Source organism: Pelobates fuscus, chromosome 1 (genome assembly GCF_036172605.1).
Source record: "Pelobates fuscus isolate aPelFus1 chromosome 1, aPelFus1.pri, whole genome shotgun sequence".
NCBI lineage: Eukaryota > Metazoa > Chordata > Amphibia > Anura > Pelobatidae > Pelobates > Pelobates fuscus.
Genome location: NC_086317.1, coordinates 205,155,641 through 205,178,925, shown reverse-complemented (window position 1 = coordinate 205,178,925; position 23,285 = coordinate 205,155,641). Strand labels below are relative to the sequence as shown.

At 45.6% G+C, this 23,285-nt stretch overlaps 1 protein-coding gene and 1 long non-coding RNA gene across 2 annotated transcripts in view; both read left to right on the top strand.

The window, feature by feature from the left end:
• The window catches only part of LOC134591252 (uncharacterized), a 180,735-nt gene that overhangs the window by 122,202 nt on the left and 35,248 nt on the right, over positions 1–23,285 (top strand). The window lies entirely within an intron of this gene.
• Positions 2,258–23,285, top strand: part of LOC134600740 (monocarboxylate transporter 7-like) — a 39,183-nt gene continuing 18,155 nt past the window's right edge. The window contains exons 1-2 of the mRNA XM_063445127.1: positions 2,258–2,483; positions 2,931–3,074. Coding sequence (XP_063301197.1) covers positions 2,258–2,483; positions 2,931–3,074 — 370 coding nt within the window. The remainder of the gene's footprint in view (positions 2,484–2,930; positions 3,075–23,285) is intronic.

The following is a 23,285-nucleotide window of genomic DNA, read 5'->3' as shown; positions in this document are numbered from 1 at the left end:
TACACATAATATATGTGTAAAAGCACCAGAAAGAAGGGGTAGAAGAATAGCAGGGAACCAGAAAACCTTGGACCAGGACCAGGAGGGCGGGCCCTTGATCAGTCCGCCCCCGGCTCTACCACATATGGTACTTGGTTCAAGTACCCTATATCCTTTGTAGGTGCTAATGTGTTAAAATCTCACACTTTTTAATTCACATGGAATACCTGGCAGTCCAGGTCCATGTAACTTAGAATTTACCCATGCACCTGCACAGCATTTCTCAATAGATGCACGAGGCCTCATACAGAAGCCAAGTCAATGTGAACGCAGAAGTACAGTATAAGTAAGCATGCTTTGTACTTAAAGGCTTTCCTAGAAGTGGCGGTTATGCACTATGGAGATATTTTACCATTTTGGCAATAAGTACGACATAAATAAAGCCATAAAACTTGAAAAAAAAAACAGAAACTCATTACAGCAAGTAGGACTGGAGAAAGACTTAAGAACCTGCTAGAAGGTTGTCATGATTTATGAAGATCTTCAGCAAGATGCAAGGCAGCAACTCTACCAAAGGTAAAGCATGGAATGAGAGATAGGTATTAACCGACCCAAGAGTGTCTGAGCTTAACGCTATGGAGGAAATATGAAATAACAGGACTACACTAAAAAATATATTCAAACCAGAAAGAGACAAAATAAAAAATAAGAATAAGTAAAAAAATAACCATAAGACACATCCAGGTTGCAATGACCAGATATAAAAGAGATTTAAAAAAAAGAAAAAGAAAAAAGTGAGTTCAAGCACATTTTTAATAAAAAAATAAATAAAAGTTAACATATCAAATATATCTATGACAGCCTTACCTGCATACCTCATAAACATTGTGATGTCACGGGCAGACAGCCTTATTTCCTCCTTGCTTTGCACATTGTTTGCACAGTGTATAGGTCACACGCCTTCAGTGCAGTGGTCACCCATCACTTATAGGTTAATATTGACTTTAATTCAAGAAATTCAAGAAAAGTGAGAATATTTGTACATTTACAGGTTAGTATTAAACCTCCTTTGATATTTAATTCTTGTTTAGAAACCTATTTGCCAAATACATATCAACCACAAGCCTTTACAATAACATGTGGACAGAAAAGGACTAGAAGGACAGTCTTTTGAATAAATAATTATATTTACATCAACATTCACTATACTACATTTACTAATATAATTCAAATTGAAGATCTGTGTTGGTTGACTACTGTGTTTTCAGAATTTTAGGCATTGACATATGAACCAATTATCTGCTATTAAAAACATACTTTAATGAGAAGAAATGATGAAGTATTAAGAATAATTGTCTGTTTAAAGGGACACAAAGCACCATAACCACTGCAGTGGATTCCAATATACAGTAGCCAGAGGTGGTATCCGGAGGTATGGGAAGAATTCTTCTATGGGGATGTCACTGGAAGTAATATAATGGGAGGCAATGACATTCCCGTAGAAGAATCCTTCCCATACCTCCGAATACCACCTCTGGCTACTGTATATTTACATCTATATTGGTATACTAATTTGGGACTTTCTCAACCTCTGGACTTTAAAATCTGGACATTTCTGTATTTATTACCATATATTTCTTATTTAAGCTGTTTTCCACTGTACCTTAAGGATTATTAATCTGTGACCCCTTCTGTTGTTTTTTCTTTGTTTACTGTCCATAAGCGGGGAAGAGGGATCCCCCCTTTTATTATTTCTAGCAGGTGTTGTCAGCGCTGTCCCTTTTTCTATATCTCTTATTATCTCCATATTTGCACTCACACCTTTTTGGAGTAATAGTGACAAAAACATGCTCTTCTGATAATATGAAAATTACACTTCTGAAATCTGAATAAGAAATTGCCAATCTATCTGACCTTGAATGGCAGTGTCAGACTGAGAGAACTGGAAACAAGTTCTCATTGATGCTGCAGAAGTATAAATTCTACATTATCAATGTGGCTGCAAGGGGATTCCTGTTTTATGTTTAACTGCTCCAAAATGGTTTGTCAGCAAACTGGTGGACAACACCCATGGACTTATAGCACCCAGACCACTAAAATAATCTGCAGTGCTTGGAGTGTCCATTTAGCTTTACAGCCATCTTATTTCTGCCCATAGAGATTAGAAAAGCAAAAGAATGTGGCTTCTTCAGAGATAATTTCCTAATACTGTGTAAATGTAACTATTTTTCCCCAATATGTGTATGATGTATTATGGCTTTGTGTCCTCAGGGCGAACATGATTGCTATGAAGAAATTTATGCGCCCCAATGTTTATACAAAGGTGCCTGATGGAGGCTGGGGCTGGGTGATTGCCGTGGCCTTTTTCTTTGTGGAAGCCTTCACATACGGAATCATCAATACTTTTGGAATTTTCTTTGATGAACTAAAAGACTACTTTAATGAAAGTAACGACAAAGTATCATGGATCTTTTCTATCTGTGCATTTGTCTTCACAGTCACAGGTAAGTGGTTTAAAGGAATAGTTCTTTGGAGGTCAGGTAACCTGACTTTATATGAAGGGATAGAAAATGCTTTGATCTACAAGAACTGCATGTTACCTGCAGACATTTATTTGACATTTTAGCCCCACTCTCACGTAGAAAGACACCAGCTCATAGGCTGGAAGTTTATCTGGTTATATTAGTCAATCCACAATTCAGTGATAAGGGAATCACCAAAGAAATACTCAGCATTAATTTCAGGCTCTCTTCATGAAAGGTTTTATATTCTAGAAAAATTATATTCTAGGAAGGGTGTCAAATTGACAAAGGAATTGCAAGATGAAAAAAGGCTATAATTTTCCTCAAAATGTGCAATTCCCAGTTGAGTGAATAACCCCTAAATGTATTTAGATTTGTTATGGAACACTCTTAATTACAGGAACAAAAGTGTCATCTGTTTAATTTTAGCTCCCATTGCTAGTATCCTGACCAGTCAGTTTGGACATCGCCTTGTAGTCATGGCTGGAGGATTGCTTTGTAGTATTGGCATGCTGGTAACCACATTTGCAAGCAATGTGAACACAATGTACATCTCAATTGGCGTTATGTCAGGTAAGTGCCCAATCCCAAAATCATACAAAATTGTACCAGAAATGTTAGTAAGTGCCCCTCATTTACAGCTCTTAGTAGAAAAGAAAGATTAAACTCTCCTTGCTCCTATGGCCAGCATTGTGCGACTGAGTGAAAGAACTTTGTAGTGGCAAAACTAATATTTCCCAGTACAATACATTCACACATGGAAAGTGCCATAAGATTTCCGTCTGAGGAAACCTTACCTGAGGGATCCTGATTACTGATGTCGCGAACATAAAATTTTCCGTTCGCGAACGGCGGACGCGAACTTCCGCAAATGTTCGCGACCGGGCGAACCGCCATAGACTTCAATAGGCAGGCGAATTTTAAAACCCACAGGGACTCTTTCTGGCCACAATAGTAATGGAAACGTTGTTTCAAGGGGACTAACACCTGGACTGTGGCATGCCGGAGGGGGATCCATGGCAAAACTCCCATGGAAAATTACAGAGTTGATGCAGAGTCTGGTTTTAATCCATAAAGGGCATAAATCACCTAACATTCCTAAATTGTTTGGAATAACGTGCTTTAAAACATCAGGTATGATGTTGTATCGATCAGGTAGTGTAAGGGTTACGCCCGCTTCACAGTGACAGACCAAACTCCCCGTTTAACGCACCGCAAACAACCGCAAACAGTCCATTTGCACAACCGCAAACTCCCCATTTGCACAAGGTTGGATACCAAGCTAGCCATGTCCCGTTCCTTGTCCTCACTGATGTCATTCCTCCACCCAGCCACGTACAACACCAAGGGTCCCCGAAAGGTGACAACAAGCCCCTTGGGACGCCTGCTGTGTTTGGTCTTCCACCTCCTCAAAGCCACCTTCCTCCTCTGACTCCTCTTCTTCAGACTCCTCTCTCTGCGTTGCCTCTCTCTGCGTTATTATAAGGTGTGTTAAGTAGTACTATTGCTATCAGTTTAATCCCTGTTACGTACCCTATCAGGGGACGTGTATATGGCATCGATTTTAGGAACCGGGAGATGGAAAAAGATGCTTGGTCGGTCCTCCTACTTCAAATTTGGGGCACTGCGCGTGTAATCTAATGTGCCACCAAAAAGGAGTGGTGTGTTAAGTAGTCCCCCTCATCAGGCCTTTTTTAGTCGAATGTATCGCCCACTGTCAGTTCTTAATAAAGGTAAGGTAATCTAGACTTTTTTGACCTAGGCGACTTCTCTTCTCAGTGACAATACCTCCTGCTGCACTGAAGGTCCTTTCTGACAGGACACTTGAAGCGGGGCAGGCCAGAAGTTCTATCGCAAATTGGGATAGCTCAGGCCACAGGTCAAGCCTGCACACCCAGTAGTCAAGGGGTTCATCGCTCCGATATCTGCAGTTAAGGCGAGGTAGTCTGCTACCTGTCGGTCGAGTCGTTCTCTGAGGGTGGACCCCGAAGGGCTGTGGCGATGCATAGGACTTAAAAAGCTCCGCATGTCCTCCATCAACAACACGTCTGTAAAGCGTCCTGTCCTTGCCGGCGTGGTCGTGGGAGGAGGAGGATTACTTTCACCTCTTCCCCTGTTAGATTCCCGTTGTGCTGTGACATCACCCTTATACGCTGTGTAAAGCATACTTTTTAATTTATTTTGGAACTGCTGCATCCTTTCCGACTTGCGGTAATTCGGTAACATTTCAGGCACTTTCTGCTTATACTGGGGGTCTAGTAGCGTGGACACCCAGTACAGGTCGTTCTCCTTCAGCCTTTTTATACAAGGTCCCTCAACAGGCACGACAGCATGAAAGACCCCATTTGCACAAGGTTGGATGGCGAGCTACTCATGTCCCTTTCCTCGTCCTCAGTGATCACACTGAAGGTATGTTCTTCCCCCCAGCCACGTACAACACCACGGGTACCAGATAGGTGACAACGAGCACCCTGGGATGCCTGTTGTGGTTGGTCTTCCTCCTCCTCCTCAAAGCCACATTCCTCCTCTGACTACTGTTCCTCACAATCCTCTTCCAGCGTTGCCGCAGGTCCAGCAAGCGATGCTGATAAGGCTGTTTCTGGTGGTGATGGTGACCACAACTCTTCCTCTTCCTCTTTACGCTCATCTACGGCCTGATCCAGCACTCTTCGCAGGGCATGCTCCAGGAAGAAAACAAATGTTATGATGTCGCTTATGGTGCCTTCGGTGAGACTGACTAGGTTTGTCACCTCCTCAAAAGGACGCATGAGCCTACAGGCATTGCGCATGAGCGTCCAGTAACGTGGCAAAAAAATTCCCAGCTCCGCAGAGGCTGTCCTAGCACCCCGGTCATACAAATACTCGTTAACAGCTTTTACTTGTTGGAGCAGGCGGTCAAACATTAGGAGTGTTGAATTCCAACGTGTCGGGCTGTCGCACATCAAGCGCCTCACTGGCATGTTGTTTCGCCGCTGGATATCTGCAAAGTGCGCCATGGCAGTGTAGGAACGCCTGAAATGGCCACACACCTTCCTGGCCTGCTTCAGGACGTCCTGTAAGCCTGGGTACTTATGCACAAAGCGTTGTACGATCAGATTACACACATGTGCCATGCACAGCACATGTGTCAACTTGCCCAAATTCAATGCCGCCAACAAATTTCTTCCGTTGTCACAAACCACTTTGCCGATCTCCAGTTGGTGCGGAGTCAGCCACTGATCCACCTGTGTGTTCAGGGCGGACAGGAGTGCTGGTCCGGTGTGACTCTCTGCTTTCAGGCAAATCAACCCCAAGACGGCGTGACACTGCCGTATCCGGGATGTGGAATAATACCTGGGGAGCTGGGGGGGTGCCGTTGATGTGGAGCAAGACGCAGCAGCAGAAGAGGACTCAGCCGAGGAGGTTATGGAAGAGGATGGAGTAGGAGGAGTAGAGGAGGTGGCAGCAGGCCTGCCTGCAAGTCGTGGCGGTGTCACCAACTCCTCTGCAGAGCCACGCATTCCATGCTTGGCAGGCGTCAGCAGGTTTACCCAATGCGCAGTGTAGGTGATATACCTGCCCTGACCATGCTTTGCAGACCAGGTATCAGTGGTCAGATGGACCCTTGCCTCAACACTGTGTGCCAGACATGCCATTACTTCCTTTTGCACAATCGAGTACAGGTTGGGGATTGCCTTTTGTGCAAAGAAATTTCGGCCGGGTACCTTCCACTGCGGTGTCCCAATAGCTACAAATTTTTGGAACGCCTCAGACTCCACTAGCTTGTATGGTAAAAGCTGGTGGGCTAAGAGTTCAGACAAGCCAGCTGTCAGATGCCGGGCAAGGGGGTGACTTTGTGACATTGGCTTGTTACGCTCAAACATGTCCTTGACAGACACCTGACTGTGGGCAGATTAGCAGGAACTGCTCAAGGCGAGAGATGGAGTGGCGGATGGTTGAGAGGGGGCAAGGAGGACAGGGCTGAAGATGCTGGACCAGGAGGAGGATGGCGGCTTTGAGTTTGTGTGCTGCTTGTACTCATGTGTTGATCCCATAGGCGTTTGTGATGTGCGATCATGTGCCTTCGCAAAGCAGTTGTACCTAGGTGGGTGTTGGACTTCCTACGACTCAGTTTCTTTTGGCACAGGTTGCAAATAGCATCGCTGTTGTCAGAGGCAGACACACAAAAAAAATGCCACACTGCTGAGCTCTGCAATGACGGCATTCTGGTGGTGGCAACAGCATGCGTTGATTGGCGTGCTGTCTGGCTGACCCCGGGTGCCGATGCATGCTGTCTGACTGTGCCACTAGCTCCTTGCGACGACCTCCCTCTGCTTCCAACTTGTCTCCTCCTCCTCTCTGTCTCCCCATCTGAACTTTCCCCCTGTTCTTCTTCTCTTCTAGCCGGCACCCATGTGACATCCACGGACGCATCGTCATCATCAACCGCTTCACTTGTATTTGACAACTCAGCAAAGGAAGCAGCAGCGGGTACAACATCATCATCACCACACCGTACGTCCATGTGTGTAATGCTGCCTAACTGAGACATATCCCTGTTATCTACATCCTCTGGCAATAATGCTTGCGCATCACTCATTTCTACCAACTGATGTGTACATAACTCCTCTAACATATCAAGTGAAGCGGCTGTGGTGCTAGTGTTGGTGGTGGCGGCAGGCGGGCGAGTGGTAACTTGAGAGGTGCCCGAAGCTAAGCTGGAGGAGTGTGGTGCGTCAAGGTTCTGAGCGGAAGCTGTAGAAGATTGGGTGTCCTGTGTTAGCCAGTCAACTATGTCCTCAGAACTTCGAGTTCAGGGTACGTGGCCTCTGAACACTGGGCATTATTCTAGGGCCAAAGGGAATCACAGCACCACGACCACGACGGCCCCTGAGGGGTGGCCTGCCTCTGCCTGTCATTTTTTTTTCGATTAGTGGTACTATGCGTGCAAGCTACTGTGACAACAGATATGAGTGGCACTGTGCACTGGCAGAAGTTGGCAGAGTAGACGCTGTAGGCCTGACACGCATGCTTGCAGACAACAACTGCTATTCAATCTATTACATTTAAAAAACATTTTTTTTTTTAAATGTACACTGCTGTTACACCAGATATGAGTTGCACTGGTGTGACACTGTGCCCTGGCAGGCCCTGAAACGCACACGTGTGAAGGAAACTGACTGCTATTATTTCACAGTCAAATTTCTAGTTTTGTTTTTAAATGTACACTACTGTTACACCAGATATGAGTTGCACTGGTGTGACACTGTGCCCTGGCAGGCCCTGAAACGCACACGTGTAAAGGAAACTGACTGCTATTATTTCACAGTCAAATTTCTAGTTTTTTATTTAATGTACACTACTGTTACACCAGATATGAGTTACACTGTTGTGACACTGTGCCCTGGCAGGCCCTGAAATGCACACGTGTGAAGGAAACTGACTGCTATTATTTCACAGTCAAATTTCTAGTTTTTTTTTTAAAAATGTACACTACTGTTACACCAGATATGAGTTGCACTGGTGTGACACTGTGCCCTGGCAGGCCTTGAAAGGCACACGTGTGAAGGAAACTGACTGCTATTATATTACAGTCAAAAAAGTTTTTGGTTTTTTTTAAATGCAAGCTATTGTGACACCAGATATGAGTGGTGGCACTGGGCAAGTGGGCACAGTATACGCTGTGAGCCTGACACACACGCTGGCAGGCAGGCAGGCAACTGCAATTAGATTACACAGAAAAAAAAAGCAGACTGATGTTCTAGCCCTAAAAAGGGCTTTTTGGGGTGCTGTCCTTACAGCAGAGATCAGATGAGTTCTTCAGGACTGTAGTGGACACTGAATACACTAGCCTAGCTATCGTTTTCCCTATTAAATCAGCAGCAGCACGCTGCCCCTCCTCTCACTAAGAATGCAGCTTCAGAATGAATCTAAAATGGATGCTATCCAGGAGGTGGGAGGGTCTGGGAGGGAGGGTCTGCTGCTGATTGGCTGGAATGTGTCTGTTGACTGTGAGGTACAGGGTCAAAGTTTACACAATGATGATGAATAGGGGGCAGACCGAACATCGCATATGTTCGCCATCCGTGGCGAACAAGAACAAGTTATGTTCGCCAGGAACTATTCGCCTGCGAACCGTTCGGGACATCACTAATCCTGATATTTATGTTGGACTTTTGTTCAGTGTAGGACTGACGACTCGGGCAGATAGGTCATGGACAGAGGGCCTGAGGCAGATAGGCGCCATGCTCTAGTTGAGGAGATCATAGACCTCACCGCCTAGAAAACATAATTAATCACATATTAAAGTGGGAGGTTATGGGACTCCTGCAACCTCTACAATCACAGGTTAGGTGACCCCTTCTCAGTGAGACCCAGTGTTCTGTCACAGTTCTTGCTGTCTGGTCTCTTTCCCCTCTGCAGTGCTCTCTGTGAGGGGGAAGAGGTGGCCAGGGGGTGGGAGGAGGAAGGGCAGAGCACCTAGGAGATAAGGAGCTGTAGCAGCCTGCAAGAAAGTACAGTTAAGCGCCATGTAGACTTTTTGTATAGCCCCTATCCCCAACGCACCTACCTTAGCCCTCCCTGCACCCACATCAGCCCCTAATGCAGAAAACCAAAAGGCAGATCCTCAGCTGTTATTGATTTTTATCTTCCAGTTGAGTTTCTAACTCATGCTGAAGCAGGCAGGTTCACCAACATAAAGGCCTGTAGGGCCAGTGACATGGTAGTAACTGACAGGGTAAAACACTGAATTCAGTATACACGACTAATACTTAAAGGGGCACTATAGTCACCAGAACAACTACAGCTTAATGTAGTTGTTCTGGTGACTATAGTTAGTCTTTGCATGCATTTTCATGTAAACACTGCCTTTTCAGAGAAAAACATTGCAGCCTTAGGACACCTGCAGTGGCCACTTCTCAGATGGCTTCTCTGGGGGCTTTCTGGGGCAGTGCTGGCCCGCCTCCTTGACGGAGATCATCAATGTCACGAAAGCACCCTACTTCAAGAGTGTGCCTGACATAGTTGTGGTGGTGAAAGGGTTAAAGATCACTATTTGTCTGCACTAAAACGGAAATAATGATAAATTCCCACTTAACACTACCCAAACTTAACCATAATAATTAAAATATTAAAATGTTAACACTTCCACCACCAAGACAATTTATAAATGGGGTGCCTTCGTCCCCCACGTAAATTAATAAAAAAAAAAAAACACCAAATACAACTTAGCACAATATTTATGTTATTGCATAACACTAATTAGTCTATTCTGGTAACGTGATTCTTTACCAGACAAAGGCAGAACACAATAAAGGAATATTTATTATGAGCATCAAATAGTCACAATGCATACAAAAAATAGATGATAAACAAATTATTGACACCAACAACAGATAAAAAACTAAAAGGAAAAAATAACAGAAGTCCCAATCACTTACTCAGGTTTAAACTCAGGTAAAACTTCTGCCCTGGGGGTCTCTGGCAAGGAAGATGGTGACTCACTCACAATTAGATTTTGGCCCCAAGCAAGTACAATATGCATTTTGATAGCATTGGATATATACCCTGTGGATTACCAAGCCTGGCCCAGAGGTGAATAAAAGGCTAACCTCTAGAAACAATAAGTGACCACCCCCTTGTGTTCCAGACCAACATGAATCCAAATAGAAATGTTTTCTTCGATCTCCTCTTTTGTACGTGCCAACGAAATAATAATTGCATCTATGAATTTGTTACCATTTTTCCATTCCATAGATACGGCACACTTCTTACTTGTGACCCAATATAGCGGACATCACAATCTCTTCCCATATGGTTAAGTTACGCCAATCATGTTTAGCATTGATTAGAAGATTGTGCTTGTCCCATTCTAAATATAATAAAAATTAGGCTTAATTATTAATCTGTGGATAAGTATTAATGTTTCTTTTGGATCTAATACTGGAACACAAGGGTTTTTTTTCTTGAAAGCTAATGATCATTAATATTTTAAGAAATTAACTAATCAATTAAGAGTTACAGGCCATATGGTTGAAGTCAGTTAGTTTACATTGGAACTAGACATACAGGCTTTTCAAGTGTAGAATTTCACAGTCCACCTTGCAGAGCCTTTGATTAATCAAAGAATCAATCCATGTTGTAAGTCATCTGACCCCTTTCACATTCCTACCCCTTCTGTCATCTGACCTCTACCAAGTGGCCAATTCATATATGCACTACGTAAATTACATTAAATGGGAATATTCTATAGTGCAACAATGAATTACATACCCTTGGCATGACACCTCCCCCAAATAAGAGACGCAATAGGAGAAGGCTCTCATGCTTCTACCTTGTGTATCAACACTTGTTCTTTTTTTTGCCTTCACACCATACACTCATCTTTTTCATAGCACTGTTTATGTATGAATGGGGTAGCCTTCATGTGTTCTCACACCTCCCCCAAAAAGGCTTGTATTTAGTCCCTAAGCCATATAACAGCCATATCCACAACAAACATGCCTGATTTGCCTGTTTCCATTTCCCACTGCTCTCTGGTCACATCCCTTGGGCCACACTCACTGCACCCATGTAGAATCTCTAAGGGGAAGAAACCAACAGATTTCTGCAGTACCCCCCTGTAAACACACAAAAGATGAGACAGAAAACACTCCCATTTGCTTGTATCAACACCCTTCATCTCTTTTATTGTGTGGTCTGTCTGCTGGGCTCATTGCACTATCTGACTCTGAACCTTTCGTTCAGAACCAGACAGTTGCTTAGAGACAGACTCCTGCTCCTGAGCTGGCTTGGGTGTATGCGTGACGTGTGGTGGTGATAAGGTGACAAGGTTCCTTGTTTCCCTAACAGTATGCTCCCATGCGGCCATACTCCCTGGATCCACAGGCTGAGTCTGTCCCTGCCCTTCACTTTGGGCAGACTGTGGATGGGTCGACTTTCCTACCGATTAAACCACTGTCTCTCCCTCGCCTCCACTCCATCTCCTCACACAAACAGAACCTTGGGAACTGGCTGAGTCTGGCACGGAGTACGGCTCACAAACATTCTGCTCTCCCTCATAGCCATGCTGTCCCTCCACATTTTATACACAGCACATTAAATACATTTGCTTCAGGCACTTTTTTGCACATATATTCATTCAACCCCCTCTTGCTAGAAGGTTTTTTCTGTACATTTTCACAGGACACCTTTGACACCCCATGGTCAGGCACAGAATGTTGCCCACACTTACGTAATTTCCTCACCCAGCCAGGCCATCCTCTCACATAGACCCTCAAACTCTCCTGGTTCTCGCACCTGACCTATTCCTGGTTGAGGCACAGGTGAACATACCAACTCATCCTGCCCTGACTCACAATGAGTTAAACCACTTTTTTTTTCACATGGCATCTCAAACATTTCTGGCTCTGGCACAGATAGGCACACACACTCTTCCTCCCCTAGCTTCCTGTGAAGTTGTTTTTGCCCATTCCCTCATGGTATTGCATACATCTCTGGCTCTGGCACAGACTAACACACAATCTGCCCTCCCAGCAAAGTTGTCAAGATCTCTTACCTTATTCCATCATGCCCACGTGGTGCAGGATCCAGGGCAGACTCCTCTTCCAACGAGTTAAGCATGTAACACGCCGGCCGCTGGAGTCACCCCCTTTTTATGACGTGGCGCATGCGCTCCAACGTCATGACGTCATTGACGCGGCCCCGTGGCCTTAAAGCAAAAGACGCTCCCTTATAAAAGGGGTGCCTTTTGCCTTGTTCCTTGCCCTATTGTGGTTCCTTATTTTCCCCTTAGTGCTCTTTGATTCGTCTTGCATATTTACTGTTGGTTTTGTATACTGACCCGGCTTGGATTTTGACGTTCCTGTTTTCTGGTTCCCTGACTCAGTTTGTATTTTGACCTCCTGATTTCTAGTATGCTGACCCGGCTATTCTTGTATCATTCTCCTGATCTCTGGTATTATGATTTTTGTCTATCCTCTGACTACTCTTTTTCACCTACGTTAAATCCGACCATTTTAAGGTTCAGTAATACATGCTTGGATTTTTTGTGGGTTTACATACTGCGTTTTGGGTTATCACACGACCGTGATATTAGAATAGGACCTTGGACCCTGCAGGTGTCAACCCACAAGCTTCTGGCCATGATGTGCGGTTCGAGGAAATGGACCAGTTTGCCCTTGCTCTGCAGACTTTACTGGCTCGTACAGCACATCTGCAAACCGAAGCGCAAAATCCTATACCTGTAGTTGCTTCACTTAACCTAGAGGTTGCCACAGTTAATACGTCCACTCATATGACGTCCCCTTTACGTTACGGAGGTGCATGCTGAGGGTTTTTAAACCAAGTCAGCATACACTTTGAATTACAACCCAGGGCCTACCCTATCAAAAGGACTAGAGTGGGTTTTATGATCAACCTACTTGTAGATAGGGCATTGATATGGGCAAACCCTTTATGTTAAAATAACAACCCCTTGGTATACAACTATGCTGAGTTTGTGGCTGCATTCAAACAAACCTTTGATCCCCCAGGAAGATGAGTGAATGCAGCCAAAACTCTTCTTAAGATGGAACAAGGATCCCTTCCTCTTGTGGAGTACGCTTTAGAATTTCACACTTATGCTGCAGAAGTGCGATGGAACAACCAGGCATTTGTAGACATATTTATGAATGGTCTCTCGGATACTTTGTTGGATGAGGTTGCAGCTAGGGACTTGCCAGAGGATTTAGAAGAACTCATAACCTATCTGTCCCATATAGACGAGGGCCTCAGGCTTGACCTTAACGCTCCCAACTTCAGAAATAACCACTGTGGCCATCCCTGAACCCATTCAATTAGTGTGAGAACAGGAATGAACCGTTAAGATTATGGACCAGCACTGGTACATTATCAGGAGTGTGTGAACTGCTCCGGGAGGATGGCTGCGTGATATGGGTGAGCTTAATGCAACCTGAACAGGTTGTGGATTCAGGGCCTCCTTCTAAACTTACCCTAAGCCCTGGAGGGCCCCGGGGTGGGGGGGGGGAGGGTTGGGAACATAGCGGCAAACTGGGAATGTCTCGGGGCTAACAAGATAGAAGCATCTCAGCTGGGGGTAAACTGTGTGTGTCCTGGTTATTATTGTGTCCGGGGGAGTCAGGTATCTGCTGCGTCGGTCGGCATCCTGCGTGGGTGCGGGAAAGCCCAGTGCCTTACAGAATGCCGGGACCTCTGCTAGTGTGGAGAGTTTATGGACAGTTCCCCTGTGTGTGACCACCAGGAACCTGGGGGACCTCCAGTGATATTCCAGTCCCGCTTCTCTGAGGGTGCTGGTGACCAGGTGCAGCGATCTTCGCCATTGTAGCGTGGATCTAGTGAGGTCTTGATAGACTGTGAGTTGTGCGCCTTCAAATGTTAATGGTGTCTTGCCCCGGAGAGCTGTCATCAGCCTGCTCTTGTCTTGGGAGGTGGTGCAGCGTACAATCACATCTTGAACCGCATTTGGGGCTGCTCTGCCTGAGGATGGTAGGCGGTATATCCCATCTGTGTTACATTTTTTGGCATGCATTGGCGGCAGGACAGCAGCTACGAGGCGCCTCATATAGTGAGGCAGTTCGTCAGATATGATTGCGTCTGGTACTCTCCTGATCTTAAGGTGGTTGCGCCTTGTTCTGTCATCAAAGGCGGTATAGTGGAGAGAGATTGCTTGCTGTTGGGCTCGTAGGGCCAGGACCGAGTCATGTAGGGTTGTCAATCCCTGCTTAATGCCGGAAATATCGTCCTCTGTGGACTGCACCCTGTCGGCAATAGCCTGCACATCTGTTTTTATGGATGCTGTGCTGGATGCCAGGAGGGTTTTGAGTTCCCCGACCAGGTTCTGAAAGTCCCGCTGGGTAACTGGGGCAGACCCATCTGGTATCCCTTTGGGTGTCTGTGCCCTTACTGGGGGTTGGTCTGGCGGCATGGGGTCTATCGGTAAAAATGTATTTTTTATGTTATTGATAGCTAGGCATGAGCATGGGGAAAATATTCGGCTCGGTTCGGCATTCCGAAATTTGGGACTTCGGCAATTCGGCACTTCGACACTTTAGAACTTCGGCAACTTTGGCACTTGAACACTTTGGCACTTCGGAACTTCAGCAACTTCGGTACTTCGGGACTTTACTTGGAGCCGCTTGGTAGATAACTCCCTAATTCCCACGGTATTAGGGAGTTATCTACCAAAAGACTGAAAGACCTAAATTGGTCTTTCAGACAAATTTACTAATACTAAGTAAAAATTACTGTGGCTGCTAACTGTTAAAAAAAATAAAAAAACCTAATGTCCTCCCCCCTGGCCCCCACCCCTGAATGGTGGGTGGGGGCCCTAAACAAGAATAAGGGGGGGGGACCTAATGTCCTCCCCCCTGGCCCCCACCCCTGAGTGGCAGGTGGGGGCCCTAAATACAAATTAGGGGGGGACCTATTGTCCTCCCCCCTGGCCCCCACCCCTGAATGGTGGGTGGGGGCCCTAAACAAGAATAAGGGGGGGGACCTATTGTCCTCCCCCCTGGCCCCCACCCCTGAATGGTGGGTGGGGGCCCAAAATACAAATTGGGGGGGCCCTAAATGCAAACTTAACCCCCCCTCCCCCAGGTGACTAGGGGTCCCCAAACCCCTAGTCACCCCCTCCCCCAAAAAGTAAACCCCTACCTACCCCCCTCACCCTAAAAATAATGAGGGGGACCTTTAACTAAATACCTGTAAAAATAAACATAAACTTACCATTTGATGTTTTCTTTCTTCTAAAATCTTTTTTTTTCAGCCCCAAAAAAGGCCATATAAAAAGCCATAATAACCGACTCAATTAAAAATAAACAAACACTGTGTAATTTGACTCATAACTCTCTGATTGGTGGATTAAGTAACCAATCAGAGTGTTATGAGTCAAATTACACAGCGTGGGAAAATTCCAAAGAACTTTCCCACGCTGTGTAAAATGACACAGAGCACTCTGATTGGTGGATTTCAAACCAACCAATCAGAGTGCTGTGACAGGTAAATGTAGAGACTTACCTGTCAGATCACTCTGATTAGATGGTTTAAACCCACCAATCAGAGTGCTCTGAGCCTAATTGCAGGGCGGGGAAAGGTTTTATAAGCCTTCAGTCTGCACGGAGCCCTCCCCGGGTTGAAGATGGATTATTGTTTTTTGTTCTTGTTTTTTTTTAATTGCGTCGGTTATTATGTATTTTTATTTGGCCTTTTTTGGGGCTAAAAAAAGAAGATTTTAGAAGAAAGAAAACATTGAAAGGTAAGTTTATTTTTATTTTTATAGGTATTTAGTTAAAGGTCCCACCTCATTATTTTTAGGATGAGGAGGGTAGGTAGGAGTTTATTTTTTTGGGGGGAGGGGGTGACTAGGGGACCCCTAGTCACCTGGGGGGAGGGGGGTTAAATATGTATTTAGGGCCCCCACCCGCCGCTCAGGGGGGAGGACATTAGGTCCCCCTCAATTTGTATTTAGGTCCCCCCCCTTATTTTTGTTTAGGGCCCCCACCCACCGCTTAGGGGTGGGGGCGAGGGGGGAGGTCATTAGGTCCCCACCCACTTATTCTAGTTTAGGGCCCCCACCCACCACTCAGGGGTGGGGGGCAGGGGGGAGGACATTAGGTCTCCCCCCTAATTTGTATTTAGGGCCCCCACCCACCGCTCAGGGGTGGGGGCCAGGGGGGAAGACATTAGGTCCCCCCATTTGTATTTAGGGCCCCCACCCACCACTCAGGGGTGGGGGCCAGGGGGGAGGACATTAGGTCCCCCCTTATTCTAATTTAGGGCCCCCACCCACCGCTCAGGGGTGGGGGCCAGGGGGAGGACATTAAGTCCCCCCCAATTTGTATTTAGGGCCCCCACCCACCGCTCAGGGGTGGGGGCCGGTGGGGAGGACAATAGGTCCTCCCCCCTTTTTTTTCTTTAGGGCCCCCACCCGCCACAGGTTGCTCACTGTTTAATAGACATGCCCCTACTCGCGGTATAGCGAATAGGGGCATAATTTACTAATACTAAGTAATCTTTACTTAGTATTAGTAAATATGGCTGAAAGACCAATTCAGGTCTTTCAGCCTTTTAGTAACTTACTAAAAGGCTAAGTAACTTACATTTTATATGAATGTATGTTACTTGATTGTTGTAAGTGTTGCAAATGCTTACAGCTGAATCCTGGCTATGTTTGTATACGTTTTATTTGAAATTGTATACAGTGTAACATTCTTCTTCTTTCACTGGGTAAGTATAGCAGCTACTGGTAAATTTCTAAATAAAATTAGATCCTAAAAAAATGATATTAATTGAATATTTATTTACAGTGTGTGTATATAATGAATGCAGTGTGTGTGTATGAATGCAGTGTGTGTATGAATGCAGTGTGTGTGTGTGTGTATGAGTGCAGTGTGTGTGTGTATGAGGTCAGTGTGTGTGTATGAGGTCAGTGTGTGTGTATGAATACAGTGTGTGTGTGTGATGCAGAGTGTGATGCAGAGCCTTGGTGGGGAGTGGGCATTTTTATTATTATTTTTTTAATTATTATAATTTTAATATTAATATTTTTTTGTTATATTAATATTTTTCTTAATTTTATTATTATTATTATTATTATTAATATTTTATTATTTACATTTTTATTTAGTTTTTCGTCCCCCCTCCCTGCTTGATACATGGCAGGGAGGGGGGCTCTCACTCCCTGGTGGTCCAGTGGCATTGGCAGTTCAGTGGAGGGGGCTGGCAGAGAGTGTTTACTTACCTCTCCTGCAGCTCCTGTCAGCTCCCTTCTCCTCCGCGAGGTCCGGTCAGCTCCCCTGTCAGCTCCCAGTGAAAGTCTCGCAGCCGCACTCTGACCCCGCGGCTCTCGCGAGACTTACACTGGGACTTGCAGAGGGAGCTGACCGGACCAGGGCAGAGGAGAAGGGAGCTGCAGGAGAGGTAAGTAAACGCTCCCTGCCAGCCCCCCTCCTACACAGCCCCTTGTCTGTATTATGGCAACTTTTGTTATACTGTACTTTTCTAAATAAACCTACGTCTCTGTGAAAACTGAAGTTTTTGTTTTTTTGCAGCCTATATAAACTTAAACCTTGTTTATTTTGCCTGTGTTAGCCTTTGAGTTTGACATGCTTGTTGTAAGCCATCTGGCCCTTTTCACATTCCTTTGCAATTTACATTACCCCTTCTGTCATCTGAACTCTACTAAGTGGCCAATTCAAATATGCACTACATAAATTACATTAAATGGCAATATTCTATAGTGCAACAATGAATTATGCACCCTTGGCGTGACAATCAGAATTGACAATCTCAGCCAATCCAATGCTTTCCTATGGGGAAGCATTTTAATTGACTGAGATCATCACTTCTGATGATGTTAGCAAAAGAGGCAGATATGGGGCAGAGACCGCACCAGCAGACTGGAATATAGTTAAGATATTACTATATTTAGGGGGGCTAGTGTCAGGATCAGGACAGGGATCCAACACGCAGAGTACAAACAGTAGCCAGATACGTATACCGGACCTTAGAATGGCCGGACTAACGTAAGTAGTACAGTATAGAATGGTCAAAGACAAGCCGAGGTCGAGGGTAACAGAAGACAGGTAAGCGAGAGACAAGCCGAATCAAGAGTAACAGAGATAAGCAGAGTAAGGTAAACAAGCCGGGTCAAAACCAAAAGGGATAATAGAATACACAAGCACTGAGTGACTAGAACAAGCTAGAACCACGACAGGGCAATGAGCTAATGAAAGAAGCTCTGTTAAATACCCTGTTCAGAGCAGTAACCACGCCTCCGAGGCGTCCTGATTGGTCCTGCAGCAATTGACTGACAGGTCGTTCCGGGGGAGTGTCCTGATGACTACTTCCTGCCTAGATGCTGTAAAAGGCAGTCACTCCCTCGCGGCCGGCCTAGCATGACCGGATAGACCGCGGGGAAGGGAGCCATCAGACCGTCTGCATGGAGGAACAGCTAAGTCTCTACCTCTTTCGGAGGTAGAGACCACAGGTACCCTGACAGTACCCCCCCTCTCAGATACGCCCACCGGGCGGAATGAACCGGGACGAGATGGGAAGCGAGAGTGATACGCCCTGCGGAGACGGGGAGCATGAACATCCTCCTGAGGTACCCAACTCCTCTCCTCAGGACCATATCCCTTCCAATCAACCAGATATTGTACTCTCCCCCGGGAGATTCGAGAATCAATAATAGAGTTAACCTCATACTCCTCCTGACCCTCCACCTGAACGGAGCGAGGAGGGGCTATTGTGGAGGAAAATCTGTTACATATGAGTGGTTTCAGCAATGAAACGTGAAACGAGTTCGGGATGCGTAAGGTATTAGGAAGAGCTAAACGATACGCAACTGGATTGATACGGGTCAGCACCCTGTAGGGTCCAATATAACGAGGAGCGAACTTCATGGAGGGCACTTTTAAACGGATGTTCCTCGTGCTCAGCCATACCCTATCACCAGGAACAAAGACCGGAGCCGCCCTTCTACGTTTATCAGCGTGTTTCTTGACCAACATAGAGTTGTGCACAAGGATTTGTCGAGTTTGATCCCACAACTTCCTCAAATTGGCAACATGAACATCAACCGACGGTACCCCCTGGGAAGGAGAATCCGAAGGAAGAATAGACGGATGAAAACCATAATTCATGAAGAAGGGGCTTGAATGAGTAGAATCGCAAACGAGATTGTTGTGTGCAAACTCCGCCCAAGGAATCAAACCGACCCAATCATCCTGGTGTTCAGAAACAAAGCATCGTAAATATTGTTCAATTTTCTGGTTGGTACGTTCAGCAGCTCCGTTAGACTGAGGATGATAGGCAGAAGAAAAGTTTAATTTAATACCAAGTTGAGAGCAGAAGGACCTCCAAAAGCGGGAAACAAATTGGGAGCCTCTGTCCGATACAATTTGAGAGGGTATCCCATGTAGGCGAAAAATCTCCTTAGCGAATATCTCTGCCAATTCGGGAGAAGACGGGAGTTTAGGCAGGGGAATGAAGTGTGCCATCTTAGTAAACCTGTCAACCACGGTGAGGATAACAGTCTGTCTTTTAGAGATAGGTAGATCGACAATAAAGTCCATGGCCAAACAGGACCATGGTTTTTCTGGAACCTCCAAGGGTTGCAGGAATCCACATGGAAGCGTATGGGGTTGTTTGGTTTTAGTACAAACTTCACATGCAGCGATGAACTCCTCAATATCCCTCCGTAAAGCAGGCCACCAGAAGTCCTTAGAGATCAACGCGTAAGTCTTGCGAATACCAGGATGTCCCGCCATCTTGCTATTATGTAAACACTGTAAAAGTTCCAGTTGAAGAGCAGGAGGAACGAAATGACGGCCCGCAGGAGTCTGTTTAGGTGCTAGATGTTGCAACTTAATGATCTCGGCCAATAATGGAGAATGAATCCTGAGATTCGTATTAGCAATGATATTGCATTTCGGAACTATAGAAGAAAGAACTGGTTCAGGTACAGTAGAAGGTTCATATTGGCGAGATAATGCATCGGCTTTAGAGTTTTTAGAACCAGGTCTGTAAGTCAGTACATAATTGAAGTGAGTCAGGAATAAGGACCAACGAGCTTGTCTAGAGGATAAGCGCTTAGCCTCCCCAATATAGGACAAGTTTTTGTGGTCCGTCAAAATCGTAATAGGGTGTAGGGTCCCCTCCAACAAATGTCTCCACTCCTTTAAGGCTTTAATGACTGCTAACAGTTCCCTTTCCCCGATGTCATATCTGCTCTCAGGCCCAGAAAATTTCTTAGAGAAGAAACCACAAGGGTGTAACGGTTTATCCACCCCTAACCTTTGAGACAGAACAGCCCCAACTGCTGTCTCAGAGGCATCGACCTCGAGCAAGAAAGGCAGAGTCGTATCAGGATGGACTAGAATGGGAGCCGAGGCAAAAAGTTCCTTGAGAGTCTTAAAAGCACCCAGAGCCTCCTTAGACCAGAACTTAGTATCAGCCCCTTGTTTGGTCATATTGGTAATAGGCGCAATGATAGAGGAGTATCCTTTAATGAAGCGCCTATAGTAGTTGGAAAAACCAATAAACCTTTGGATAGCCTTGAGTCCTTTGGGCAAGGGCCAGTCTAAAATAGATTGAAGTTTTACAGGATCCATTTTAAAACCTTCCCCAGAAATCACGTATCCAAGAAAGTCTACCTGAGACTGATCAAAACTGCACTTCTCCAATTTGCAATATAGACCATGTTGCAGCAGCTTGTGTAATACCTTTCTGACCTGTCTATGGTGAGTCTCAATCTCCTTAGAGTGTATTAGTATGTCGTCCAGGTAAACGATAACACAATCATGCTGAAACTCCCTAAGTACCTCATTAATCAAATCTTGAAATACTGCAGGAGCATTGCATAGTCCAAATGGCATCACAGTGTATTCGTAATGGCCATACCGGGTATTGAATGCCGTCATCCACTCGTGACCTTGCTGGATTCTCACCAAATTGTAAGCCCCTCTGAGATCTAACTTGGTGAAGATTTTGGAGCCCTTAAGACGATCAAATAACTCGGTAATCAGTGGGATAGGATAGGCATTTCTGACAGTTATTTTATTCAAGCCTCGGTAATCGATACAAGGTCTCAGCGTGCCATCCTTCTTCTTAATGAAAAAGAACCCAGCCCCGGCCGGAGAAGAAGACCTCCTGATGAATCCCTTTTCTAAATTCTCCCGAATATACTCGTCTAGAACCGAGTTTTCCTGAACAGACAAAGGATATACATGGCCCCTCGGAGGCATAGTGCCGGGTAGAAGCTTAATCTTACAGTCAAATGACCTGTGTGGAGGCAAAGAATCGGCATTCTTCTTGTCAAACACTGCCCTTAAGTCTAGGTAAAGGTCTGGTATTTGTCTTTCTGTGGACTGAGTAGGATTCTCCGGTATGTTAATATTAGCTAATGGAGAAACCTTGCACAAACACCGATCCTGGCAGCCCTGGCCCCACGAGAGTATCTCTCCTAACTCCCAATCGATAATAGGGTTATGTTTTTTCAACCATGGGTACCCCAGAACTATGGGAACGGAAGGAGACGAAATGAGCAGAAGAGATAAATTCTCCACGTGTAGGATACCAACATTTAAATTAATGGGTATGGTCTCACGAAAGATAACAGGGTCTAGTAGTGGTCTACCATCTATGGCCTCAACGGCCAAAGGTGTCTCCCTTAGCTGGGATGGGAAATTGTTCTTACTAGCAAAGGCTTGGTCGATAAAATTCTCAGCAGCACCGGAATCTATCAATGCCATAGCCCTTACTACTTCCTTCCCCCAAGTTAAGGAAACTGGTAGCAGAAGCCTGTGATCTTTATAATCAGGAGTAGAGGACAAAATAGAAACACCCAAGGCCTGTCCTCTAGAGAGACTTAGGTGCGAGCGTTTCCCGGGCGGTTAGAACAGTTCGAGAGTAAATGACCCTTGGCTCCACAATACATACACAAACCCTCTCTTCTCCTGTGCTGTCTTTCCTCCTCAGAGAGGCGGGTATACCCTATCTGCATAGGTTCAGTAAGCAAAGATATCGTGGAGTCAGGACTTGGAACAGCGGGAGCTAACCTAAAAGAAGGTCTCTGGTTCCTCTCTCGAGTGTTCTGTCTCTCTCTTAGACGTTCATCTATACGAGAGATGAACGAAATTAAATCCTCTAAATTCTCAGAGAGTTCTCTGGTAGCAACCTCATCAAGGATTACATCAGATAGGCCATTCAAAAATACATCCATATACGCCTGCTCATTCCACTTGATTTCTGCCGCCAGAGACCTGAACTCTAGTGCATAATCCACCAGTGTTTGGTTCTCCTGTCTCAGGCGCAACAGTAATCTGGCTGCATTAACCTTTCTACCTGGAGGGTCAAATGTTCTTCTAAAAGCAGCTACAAATGCGTTATAGTTATAAACTAATGGATTATCGTTCTCCCATAGTGTGTTGGCCCATCTCAGAGCTTTCTCAATGAGTAGGGTGATAATAAATCCTACTTTTGCCCTATCTGTAGGATAAGAGCGAGGTTGCAATTCAAAGTGGATACTAATTTGGTTTAAAAAACCACGACACTTCTCAGGAGCCCCACCATAGCGTACTGGGGGGGTAATGTGAGAAGAAGCACCCACTGTGGCTACCTCTAGACCTGAACCGACAGGAGAAACAGGGGTATTACGTATCTCCTCTGGTGGGTTATTGGCACCAGCTAATAGAGCCTGTAGCGCAAGCGCCATCTGATCCATTCTGTGATCCATGGCTTCAAACCTAGGATCAGGAGCAGCCAGCTGACTGTTTGTACTTGCAGGATCCATTGGCCCTGTCGTAATGTCAGGATCGGGACAGGGATCCAACACGCAGAGTACAAACAGTAGCCAGATACGTATACCGGACCTTAGAATGGCCGGACTAACGTAAGTAGTACAGTATAGAATGGTCAAAGACAAGCCGAGGTCGAGGGTAACAGAAGACAGGTAAGCGAGAGACAAGCCGAATCAAGAGTAACAGAGATAAGCAGAGTAAGGTAAACAAGCCGGGTCAAAACCAAAAGGGATAATAGAATACACAAGCACTGAGTGACTAGAACAAGCTAGAACCACGACAGGGCAATGAGCTAATGAAAGAAGCTCTGTTAAATACCCTGTTCAGAGCAGTAACCACGCCTCCGAGGCGTCCTGATTGGTCCTGCAGCAATTGACTGACAGGTCGTTCCGGGGGAGTGTCCTGATGACTACTTCCTGCCTAGATGCTGTAAAAGGCAGTCACTCCCTCGCGGCCGGCCTAGCATGACCGGATAGACCGCGGG